Source organism: Pholcus phalangioides, unplaced genomic scaffold (assembly GCF_987345545.1).
Source record: "Pholcus phalangioides strain wild (caught in Gottingen) unplaced genomic scaffold, Ppha-v1.0 ptg000015l_1, whole genome shotgun sequence".
NCBI classification, from domain to species: domain Eukaryota; kingdom Metazoa; phylum Arthropoda; class Arachnida; order Araneae; family Pholcidae; genus Pholcus; species Pholcus phalangioides.
This window is the reverse complement of record NW_028301608.1, coordinates 94,974,843-94,987,551: the sequence shown is the minus strand read 5'-3', so window position 1 is coordinate 94,987,551 and position 12,709 is coordinate 94,974,843. Positions and strand designations below refer to the sequence as shown.

The 12,709-nt window shown below is 35.0% G+C and overlaps 1 protein-coding gene across 1 annotated transcript in view; it reads right to left on the bottom strand.

Annotated features, from left to right (window-relative positions):
• Nucleotides 1–12,709, bottom strand: part of CCAP (Crustacean cardioactive peptide) — a 96,786-nt gene that overhangs the window by 19,578 nt on the left and 64,499 nt on the right. The window contains exons 2-3 of the mRNA XM_089242680.1: nucleotides 12,218–12,320; nucleotides 10,211–10,435 (exon numbers count right to left, since the gene is read on the bottom strand). Coding sequence (XP_089098806.1) covers nucleotides 10,211–10,435; nucleotides 12,218–12,298 — 306 coding nt within the window. The 5' untranslated portion in view covers nucleotides 12,299–12,320. The remainder of the gene's footprint in view (nucleotides 1–10,210; nucleotides 10,436–12,217; nucleotides 12,321–12,709) is intronic.

Sequence of the window (12,709 nt, the reverse complement as noted above, 5' to 3'; positions counted from 1 at the left end):
CCACTCGACCACCACAGCGGCTTTTTTTAGCCAACTGTAAAAAAACAGTAATTTTAAGAGCTCACCAAAACATTATGTCCCTCGAGAAGACAGTTGGTACCAGTACAGGACAAATAACTCTCAATCTTTATTTTACGAAACATTCCCGTATTTTCACATACTTTCGCTCATCTCGCCTTTTTTTACAGAAATTTTATTGATTCATCCCTTTTCTAAACGAAGCATTCTTGAGTTTTTATTATCTGCTAGCAGTAATACTCGGCGCTGCTTGGACTTTTCTGCAAATGCTGGCAGCATTGAAGAAATGACGAACCCTTCCAAGATTCATAGTTGCCCGACAGTTTTTTCGCCCATTTCGGGCATTTGCCCAGCTCCGACGAACCTCTAAAGTAGCCTATCATTCAAGTCGGATCCTGATTGGTGTAAATGAATATTGGCGAAAATTGATCAAAAATTGTAGATTTATATTGAGAACATACACATACACAGACACATAAAAAAAATCGATTAATTTTATATCTGTATATATATTGAAATTGATAAAAAAAAAGATTATTTTCGTTACTTTATAAATTAGATTACCATAGTTTTGCCGATTTAATTTAAAGTTTAATTTCAATAGTTTTGCTGATTTAATTTAAAATTTAATTACCAATAGTTATTTAATTTAAAACTAAATTACTATAGCTATTATGAATAATATAAATATTTATCACACATATTTGTCTAGTTTTCAAATTTTTTTGGTGAAATATTTCAATACACTACAATTAGCAGTAGCCTTCTTTAACTAAATAGTGCCATTTTTGTCAGCAATTTCATCAATTATTAGCTATTTCTCGCCAATTTAGCTTCTTTATGATGTTTATGTTATTATATTAAGATGTTTCTTTATTTCCCCTTTAAAACGTATTGACATAACTTCAGCCAGAACTCATTTCTTCAAGAGCAGAATAGTTTTAATCGAATTTTCTGTGTATAGATTCCACGGATTTAAAGAAACTCGGAATTTCTGAGTGCGGATTATATACCGCTGTACCTTATCTGAATTTTTTTCAACTGATAGGTTAGAAAAGAAATAAATATTTTAAAAATTAATTTAAATTAAAATTATTATTAAAAAATTACTTGAAATTTTTAAAAATTAATTTATTAATTTAAATTTTTTAAGTAAAAAATATTTTTCTAAAGATTTATAGATAAAATAGAGATGGGTGCAAAAAAATACAAAAATTTTCTGAATAAACGTGACAAACAATCCCTTTTATTACTCAAAATTTCATTATTGATGAATGAAATTTTCTTATGCGGGTCATACGCCGCTGCGGACTATACGATGATAATTTTTCTCAAAGTTGTGGGATACAGATTTTCTGAATATGCGTAGAAAATTGCGGTTTTTTTTTCTTTTTTTTTGTGACAGTCCGAGGATGTGTGTAATGTGTTTCTTTCTTATCTTTATTTCGAACCGAACATAACTCCGGTCTATTGCCATGGGCAATTTACTACCAAATGAAATTTGCCGGAATTCCGAATGTGAGTACCTAACAGTATGAGTGCCTATATAGTGTTCTGTCTGATTTTTCAGTGCCGCCATTCATATTTCAGAAGTGAAGTGTAATGATTGCATATTTATACCGTTTGTAGCCCTGTTGCTCTCTGTGGCGAGACTTTAATAACAGGGAGATCGGCTCGCATTCACGTCGATTGTTGGAACCACAGAAAACCAACTTCAGCCGACCACCACTGTGGCGCCGATGGGGTTTGAACTCGTGTCCTCTCGATGCGAGTCCGTCACTATGACCACTCGAACACCATAACGGCAGGATGTATGTAGTTACAAAACAAAATCTTTCTTAATACTGCTCAGTTTCATCATGCTTTAAATCAGGCATCTTCAACCCGCGTTGCTCGCGAGCATCACGGTGCTCCCGGAAGTAAGCAGAGTGCTCGATGTTCCTGTCCGATTTCGTGCTCGCGAGCACTTGGTCAACGCTCCAATTAAACACCTTGTATTAAATTCAAGGATTGAAACCATCCTGATTTTATGGATTAGTTTGTCAAACTTGCCGTAAGGGTGCTCTTCTTTTGAAGATGGGTGTAGGTAGTGCTCGCGACTGGGAAAAGATTGGGGGCCTCTGTTTTAAATAGTTGAACTATGAAGTTGCATTGAAAATCTCTAACGTGGATTTTTTTTCACAGAAAACTGTTTTCATAATGAAATTCCTTTCACTTAAGAATTTCAGCTTTTAAAAGTCCCAAAAGCGTCAGATACATTTTCTTTGAAAACCGTCTATTCCTTCACTGTGATTTATTTCCCTTCTCTGACAAAAGGAATCTATTCGGAAACAAAAGATTTCGAATAAAAATGAAATTCCAAATTTTTTTTCATTTTTTTTTTCTAATAATTCCTTGTGGTTCCCATCGATATAAAATAAACGTCCTGCTTCAATTTAGGTTCATTTAAGAAGCTGACAGGAAACAATAAATATAAATTCGGAAAAGAAAACATAAAAAATTGTTAGAAACAAAAAATTTCTTTTTTCCCAAAGAAATAACATCAGGAAAAGGCGCATTTTATAGATTCAGTATATCTTCGAAACTTTCCAGAAAAGTTAAGGCCTATAAAAATGGATTCGTAAATGCTTAGATAGCAACAAACTTGTAAACAGAGGAGCGGAAAAAATCGTAGAAGAGCTTCCAAGGAAAAATAAATACCCTGGGATTATAGGAAAAATAAAATAAGTATAGTATTTTTTTTCGGCAATATTGGATGTAAAAAAAGCATTTATAAGAATAGTATCTTTATATTATAGTGCAAATGATGTAGTTTATAATGCATCCCTGAGGATAGCAACAACTGCATAGCATTTGGAAAATGTAACTCCGGGTCCAAAGTACTTTATTTTAAATAAAAAGTGCTTTATTTTTGTAACCTCGTTTAAGCATGTAAATGCAACATTCTGTCAAACTGGAGAAAACGTACAGGCAGTCCCATAAATTCGTAAATAGTTTAGAAATTCATAAAAAATGGAGTTATTGTATATTTGAATGCAGTTTGTAAAAACGTTATTGTCACAGAGGTGGATTTTTTTTTATTATTATTAGTTCAAATTTTTGTCGATAGAGTTTGCTGCGTGAAAGTAAATCAATGGAAATATGCAAATCGGAGTCCTATAAAATGCAAGGTGTATGAATGACAGCTCATTTCTGAATTTCCCTGCTACTGGCGCTACCAAAAGGTTTTCCATTGTGGCATTGGCATCGATGGATAAAATACTCTTTAGGTGAAATTGTGTGTTTCACCTCACCCACGAATCACCAACTAAAGCTTTACGAACGTTTCAGATACAGAAGTGATTGAAGAAAGGGTCTGTCCTAATCACTACTTTTAGATTTCTTGCAGAGATCTCTATCTGCAGGAATTGAAACAATTTTTTTTTCTGCGTCAAACAAATTTCTTTTCGTTCAAGAAAACTTTTTCTCTCAAACCGCATTCAAATATACCAGTTCTTTCAATGTTTATGAATTTTTAAACTATTTAAGAATTTACGGGATACCCTTTAGATCAGCGTATTTCAGGTAAATGTCCGATCCCGTTTATTTCAAGACATTTTTTTCTGTACTAAAGCAGCAGTCATCCTACAAAATGCGTTTTCAAGACCTTCTTCTGTAGTGTAATTTTGATGCTTCATGAAATAACAAAAGAAAAAACATGCATTTTTGAACAGGAAAAAAAAACTTCCTCCTCTCCTGAGATATCATAAGATATTACAACCTTAGATATCACAATGCAGTTGAGAAATAATTGATTGAATCTCTTACAGAGAGCACGCTGTCAACGTAATATTACATCGGTAAGCGACTAAGACTATTCTTTAAAGGGTTCAGGAGAACTTTTTATTCTATTTTCAAAACCTCGGTTCATTTGGGCATCACACCCAGCACATGCTCTAGTCATTAGTAATTTGAACTGAATCGGACTTGAGCTTTCAACCTGTATGTAAAAATTAAGCAAATTGATCAAGAATTGAAAGTGACCAAGTATTCGAAAAAATGGAAAAATTGCAGAAAAAAATTTTAAAATTAAATTAGTTTTTTTTTGTAAACTGAAAAAAAATGATTAAAACAGTGGTTCTCAACCTGGGTTATATTCCCTTTGTCGTCCTGGGACATTCTCAGGATCACCTCTGGCGAATATCAAGGGCAGGAGAATCCATGGCATGCGGTTAAGGGAATCATAGACCCGTGAAAAAATTACGGATGAGAAGAAATCTAACCTTTGAAAAGTGAAATATAATCGGAAAAATTCGGACTACTTTCAGAATTCAGAGAAGTTATTCAGGGAGCCACTGACACATCTCAACACATAGGCCCGTCCATGAATGGCCCGGGGTCGCTACTTGAAGAGTTTATGTACCATGATTTTCGAGACAGTGTGTAAATATACAGGCTGTTCCAAATTTTTTCCACATCAGATATCTCTGCAACCGTTGACTGTAGAAACATGGCTTCAATTACAAAATGTTTTCAAATGGCATTCGGTTACTTAAAATGTCAAAAATTTTTTGAGAGGTATATACATAAAAAATAAACTTTTTATACAATTGCGTTTGTTCAAGTACCCAACCAGAAAGTGGTCGTCCTGTCTCTTCTGAGGCCAAACTCAGAAAAAATTCCAACATTCTAGGTGTGATATTCCCTGAGATATTTGCATTCAAAAAATGAAGAAAAGGTGAGGAAATAATAGCATAATGAGCTTGTTTAATAGTTTGTGCTGTTCTTTCCTAACTTTGCTCCGATTTCTTAATTCAAATATCTCAGTGAATATTATACTTAGAAACGTGGGATTATTTTGCTGGTCTCCGAAGACATAGGGCAACAACTGCCTAATTGCGTTTGGAGGACATGGGGACTGTATAAAAATTTAATACCTTTATTTTTTATGTACACGACCCCTCAAACAAATTATGAAATTTTAAGTGACTGCATGTCATTTGACAACTTTTTCTAATAGAAAGCATGTCTTTTTAACGTCAACGGCTGTATAAGCGGCTACTTCCAGCTAAGTATGGGGACCCCCGAACATCCTATTACATTATGAAAGCTCCCCATAATATGAGAGAGAAGCTCACTAAACTCTAGTCAAAGAGTTCGGAGACAGACCTTATCTCAAAAGTATTCGTTCACTATAAATTTACTTAAGAAATCAATCCAATAAGTAGAAAAAAATCTCACTCCTGGATAATGGTGTGTTGCCCTGGGTAAGACACAGGGTCCACGAGAAGAAAACATGATCCAAAGGGAGCCATGGGAGGGAAAAAAGGTTAAGAAACACCGGTTTGAAGCGGAATCAGTGGAGCGTCTTTTGACTCAAGTGATTTTTCATTTCTCACTGAAGTAAAACATTTACATCTCTAGGGAGTACCTGAAACATTTCAAGCAAACAATCATCTTACACGTGTTCCGAAATTGTAAAAAAAATTGTATTATTTTCAACATACTGCCACTACTAAACCAGACATGCATCTTGCCCGTATTTCTCTGCGAAACTTCTAACGAGTTGGTACATGTTGGCTTTTAATTGGGTTGCTGTATTTTTGAAATATATGACATCCATATTTGTTATGGGCATCTTTTCTCAGCCACCTCGTTGGGCATTTTGCCTGTTGTGGCGTTGTATTTGTATTGCATGTGTGTGTGTGTGTACGTATAGTGAACATTCCGTGAAGTTTGTTACTGTGTAATGCTTGTTAGCTGCCATCTGCAATCAATTTTTTTTAATTTGAGTTTTTCTCAACTCGTAGTGAGTGGAGAATGAATAATTATACCGTTATAGGCCTGTTGTTCTCTACGGCGAGTCTTTTTAACGGGGGGATCATTTCCAACCTATACATCATAGCAACATCATTGTAGAACTCATAATCAATGCATAAAGAAAAGAACTTGCAAGAATTTAAAAATTATACATATTTTGAACCTCTCCTGCCCTTTTCAGTAAATTATTTCTAGCTTTTTCTATTATTTATAAATGTAGAATTCCCCTCGCAAGAAAACACATACCAAACCTTAAGCGATAAATCTTTCTTTAATTTGTTGTGAAAATGACATATGCAATAAACTGTTCCCCATATTAAAGAAAAACTTTAAAGCCAAAATTGCAAACTCTTTCGCAAATCATTTACTTAAGGTCATTAAAAATAAAATAATTCCCTATTTTTTTTCCCACGATATTTTTCCCGTTTGAAAAATTTGATGCACGAACACACGTGAAATTCAATGGCGGAAGGTTAAGCACAACCTCTATTCTCATATTTCATTATTATTTCTTTGTTGTGTAATCCCGAGGGAAATTATTATTTCGACAAAAATAATGAGAACATTTCATGAGGGAGAAAAAAAATAATATCGAACGAACGAAGAAGAGAAAGACACATACATTTTCGTCTGGCCTCCCATGAAAATTCATTCAAAACTTCTTGTTGATTACTAATTAAAGACTGACTAATTAAAGTTACATCTAATGAGTTCTAACGAGATAAAAAGCGAAATTGTGCTGTTTCTACTATTTAATTATAGAATATGAATAATTTTTTGACAATGACATGAATAATGTAATATTCCATAATTTCTAATTAAAATGATCCCATAGAGTATATAAATCATAAAAATATCATAAATAATGCAGTGATTAAGAAAAACAATGAATATAATTTAAAAATTGATTTTATAATTAATTCGTAAAACTGTTTTAACGGAGTTTATAAGGAATATGTGGTCACATTTATGATTAATATTTGCCTAACTCACTCCGAAATTGTCATAAAATATTTCTTTCCAGAGGAATAGATATTATGTCTATGTTACGGTAAATGTGATATATCGGCTATTATGCATAATAACCGGTTATTGTGAGTAATCACAAATCCGTCTCGGAAAGTGTGATAAATTTATCACTTGTAGTGTTATGCAATCGTCGTGGGTAAATTTGATAAATGCTGAAATATTATCACTTGTACCGGTGATTATACACAATGCCTAAGCGTCGTTGGTTATAGCGTCAGTTAAGCGTTATAACTAGGTTATATCGTTATAAGTTACAGTTTGAGTTGTTAAGCGAGAGCTCATCATATTGGGGAACTATTGTAAAATTCGTCGAATAGGTTATATCCAGGTTAGATCATAGATTCCGCTAATTCTATCGGGGTTCCGACTATAGAGTTCGTTAAATACGAGTTTTATAGGGGTCTGACTGCATACGTACAAAAACTTGTAAAAATAAGGGTTCATTATATCGGGGTACGATCGTAAAATTTGTTAAATAGGAGTTCGTTAATTCGAATTGTGATGTCAGACTTCGTCAAATAGGAATTAATTTCATTGAAGTTATTTTAGGACTGTTTGGAAAAATTGGTCAAATCAGAGCTCATTATATTCGGTTCAGACTGTCACAAGTACTGCCATCTGAATAGTAAACATTATCACAGAAAATGGGGCAAATTCATCCTAATAACCATACAAAATAGTTATTATGCATAATAATTGGCAAATATGATGGATTTTATCATGTTTGCCAACGACGCCTGAGTATTATGCATAATCGCCGGTAAAATTGATAAATTCAGAGAAATTTATCAAACTTACCAAAATGGTCGGCGATTATGCATAGTAATCGGTCATCATGCTTAGTAACAGTTTATTCTGCATAATAACCGGATTTATCACATTTACTGTATAACATATACACTAGTCTCTATGCGAAATATTGATGCAATTTCCGTAACAATGAATAAAAACGTATTTACGAAATAAAACAAATCTTGTTTGCCTCTCGGCATCTCAAACAGACTGCATATATTTACTTATTACACATACAATGCCCTATTACTTCTTTATGATGCTTTCACGGTGTATTTTATAACAATAGAGGATTATATTTTATCATATCGGATACATTGAACGGAGACCAAACACTTATACCGAGGGCATCCGACGTAATTTGTAGATATATTTATTTTGGCATAATAATTCGAAGCGTTTCAATTCATGTCTGTGTGAATGCATGAGCAAACACATCAGTCAAAACATCTCCCTGAAATTCTCGGAGGAATATCTCGAATATTCTACGAAACCCGACAAACTCTTAAGCTGATGAAAATCTTCTCAACAGAATGTGTATTCCCGGCTCGAATTTCGCTAATGTCATTGAAACGGAAAATGCATCTTCCATTTGTTTTACTTGGACGGGGAAAAAAATGTACAAATAAAATCATAATAATAAAATATAAATATTTCCGATTTGTTTAAAGAATAGAATAAAATAAGGAGGAATAAAAATAATTTCATTTTTTTTTATCCCGTTTCGGAACGAAAAGCTTTTGTTTCCGAAATTCAACATTACTTTAACGTATCACGACGAGATCGCTTTTGATAATTACATTAACCTTGATAACAAAAGGGAATCTCTATTCATGTTTCTTTCCATGGACTCAAAAGAAAAATAAACGACTTTGTTTCTACAAACATTATCTTTCACGTATTGTATTCCGTTTCATTGTATTTGCACGAGTATTGTGTGTTTGGTCTTCGAAAAATACCGTCCATAGAAGTTCCTTGTCAATGTTAATTACACGTTGATATTTTTCTTAATTTCCTCAAGGAAAAACGACCCTTGATTTTGTTTAGTGAATTATACCCTGTTAGTTGTTCTCGTGCCATGATATTTTAATCGTTTTCAAAGGAAGTAATAATTGTCTTATAGTGCACGAAATTTTCTTAATTGTGTCATTATTAATCTTTATTTAAAGAAATATCTGAGTTGAAAAATTTATTGCATACACATATACTGAGTAATAATACATTAATACGTATGTGTATTCAACAAATCAGTTTGGGAAATCGAATATCTTATTCGAAATGCATTTTCAAACATATTGACATATAAAAATATAACAATAACAATGCATTTTAATTACTGATTATATGAATCACATTTGATAACAAAAATTCCGAAATTATCCTGTAGAAAGTAAAACCTAGAATTTATGAGATTCTAATTTTGACGTCTAGAATCTGTGTCTAACCTCTCTAGGAAAAATCGTCGAATTGATATTCATCAATAATGAAATCCTAAATGTAAGAGGTTGTTGGTCACAGTTTTGTAGGGGAAAAAATTAGGTTTTTTTTCACTCGCAATTTATGCACCACGCATTATATAAATCTTTGAAAAATTACTTTTTACAAGTTAATATTTCAATACTTAATTTTCTATTCCAACCTCTCAGAAAAAAAGAAAAAACTACAGACTAAGACGTAACCTTATACAGGGTATCCTCCTATAAGTCCTAATGTGGCCTCTTAAAAACCGTAGAGATATGGTTCCAGTTGAAAAATTTTCAAAATGTATTCAAAAATCATCGGGTGGTACCAGATCTAAGAGTAGTGCCCGAGTGGCATGGTGGTAAGATGCTCGTCTACCATCGCGAAGGTTGTTGTCAGGGTCCCGGGTTTTCCCTAACGAACTCGAGGCGACCACCGATAGACAGCGCCTTCACTTCCAACCCATCTCACTAATGGCAGTAAATTGTAATATAGCGATATGGCCAGAGCTGGTGTTTGGTGAAGTAGATCTAAGAGTAAAAATGCAGTGTGTCACAAAACACATAAATCTAAATTTTTATATGGACTAATATAAGGCGCGGTAACATATTTCTGATATATTATTATATACGGTATTAGGAAGTTGTTACCCTGCCTCTCTTGATGCTAATGAAAGATCATGTTTCAAAGTGCGGTATTCGCTGAGATATTTGAATTCAAATATCGAAGGAATGTTGGAAAACAACAGCGTAAATGAGCAAGAAAAGCGTTGTCCGTTAGTTTACGCCGTTTTTTTCCAACGTTTCTCCGATTTTTGAATTTCAATAGCTTAACGAATACTGCATTTAGAAACATCGATGTTGTTTTCTTTTTTGTGACACACTGTGTTTTCACTTTCAAAACTGGTACAGAGTGATTTCTGAACACGTTTTGAGTATTTCTTGAATTTGAACCATACCTCCAGGACAAACGATTGATGAGATAAAGGCCCAATCAGGACTTACAGGACACCCTGTACAGTATGAATTTTCTTATACGACTTAAATTGGAAAAATACCGTAACTAAAAATTCACACTGGGGTTTGAGAGCACTTCACGATCAGGTTCTTACTTCTTTCAAAATCGACAGAATCGCTTCGACTTCGGCCATTTTTTGCTGAAGCCTTTCCCAAAGTTTTGCTTGAGCTTCTTGCCTAAGAGACGTTCCTTGAAACAGGTCCGACACATTAGGTTCATTCGCTGACCTGTATCCCGCAGATCGCTTCCTTCCACATCCCGTGAATGCGTTGCAGAAAGGACGCTTCTGTAACAGCGGAAGGCTTCCACCAACTTCTTCCTGTAATCGAAATACATACAAAATTTATAGACTGACGAAAATAGTACATCTTTTCTAAGTCAAGAATAAAATATAAAACTCCCTCGCATTCCACGTTTAAAAGTGCGGACGGTACAACTGATATTGAGAACACGCTAAGACAGGGAATCCTTAACCAGGGATCGGTAGATGATGAATCAATTGGGTGATAAACTTATAAGATAAAACAACTGCCCCTCAAAACGGCAAAATGACGAGATATCTCATCTAACTAGATCCGCTTTATTACGGCAATCACGAATTATCCAGGCACCTTTAAACACTCTCATTTCAGCAATCCCAAACTTCGCTATTGCGTTGAAGTTGTTTTTATAATCAAACACCTATTTTCCATCATGCCTTCTAACCTGTTGATCAACTGCCAGTGGGCTGAGCCAGCCTTTCTTCAAAGTCTGATAACAGAAGGAGAGAGAGAAGGGGGGGGGTGCTTTTTCTTTTCGTTCGAGACAGTCGTCGCGAGGTCCCGGGTTCGAACCCCACTGTCGCCATAGCGGTGGTCGGCTGAAGTTGGTTTTCTGTGGTTCCCAACTTCCAGGTGCGAATGCGAGCCCCCTTAAAAAGTCTCGCTACATGTTGAGAATCACACCAACGTCCCTTCTTTTTCTGGGCGAACGCTCTAGACCACTAGACTACCGAGGCAACGAATAAAAGAATGAAGGACCAAGTTATCAGCTTTACCGCCGATTCATCAAAGAGATCATCCAAATTTGTTTCCAAAAGCTTGTACGTGAAGGGGTGAATGACACGGAGCATCTCTGGCCTTCATTTCGTTGACACTAGAGGTTCTGGAGAAACACAAAATGTGTTAAGAATCCCTGCGCTAAGGTGATACAAATTATGTTAGGTCCTACACATTGAGCGAAAGTTGCAGATGTAGGCATGTCTGGAGAAAGAATACGCCTAACTAGAGTCATAGCTATGCCCTCGTGAGGAAAAGCAAACATGATATTTTTGCGCCCCCTCCACTGCAAAAGTCGATGATCTTAGTAACATTTTTTTTATTTTCTAAAGTTTGTCGCCTCTTCAAAATTCGTACTTGTGGAATGGGCCCCTTTGCCCCCTCTAGTGTTTCGGCCTTCCAACACAAACAAGATTTCACGATACACCCAGTGTTTGCTCTCAAATTCGGGTTCTGGACAAGTATGAATTTCAGGGGGGGGGGGACATTTTTTTACAACCATAGTGATCATTGAGGCAGAGCCGTAGGAAGGAGAGACTGAGAGGGCCCGTGCGCATAATACAGAAGGTAGCCAAGTTCGGCGTTTTGAAAATTTGTGGGCCTTTGGCAGGTGCTCCGCTCTCCTATGCGAGAAACATGCCCAGAATAAAGTTGCACTATTTTCTGTAGATACTCGACTTAGCCTCCCATTATCTCTTAGTCAATCAAATAAAGTGTCCAAAGTACGTTATTCTACGGCGGGGAGGAGCGTATCTTTTATTTTTAAAAAATTTAGTGAAAAAAATCAAAAAATATCAGTTGCATTATTTAGTATCTTCTACCACTAATGACGGATGAGAAAGAGGCAGCTAGAGCTCAGGACCGTCATTTCAACTTTTTCCAGGGGGGGGGGGCAAAGCATATGTACTCAATGTATGCATATGTATATTTGTGTATAGATACTACCATTTTTAGTGTATTTTCAAAAACCAGGGGGTGGGACAACGGCCCCCCTCTGCCCCCCCCCCAAATGACGGGCCTGACCTAGCTGCTGATCAAAACTGAAAATAGTAGCGAATATTTACCTGATCCAAGGAATCAGCTCTTGTGAGGGTTATCACAATGAAAAAACATAATGCACCGCAAAGGATTGTAATGTGTTTCATCGTTATAAGTATGGTTGATATACTGTAAGAAACAAGAAAGAAACGATTTAAAATTTATTTTGTATGAAATTTAAAATTCATCTCATCTCATCAATAGTTCTTCATATATCTTTTCACGAACACTTGTATTCATACACTTTTTCATTCACGAGTGCATTTTAAAAGAACATGATCTTTTATTCTAGTGATATGAGTTATCAAATAGGAAACATTGATGGTGGTACGTCAATGCTATTTCGAGAAATTTAATTCCGTCTTAATTTTTCGAAACAGTTCCAAAGGGAATGCTTTAAACCTCCCCCCTCCCCTCCTTCACAATTAAGACACTATATAAATGTCTCTTCTTATCATACACTTGAAATTTCAGGAAATTTGGAAATGCATGATTTTAGTGAAGTTAAACAAATTTTT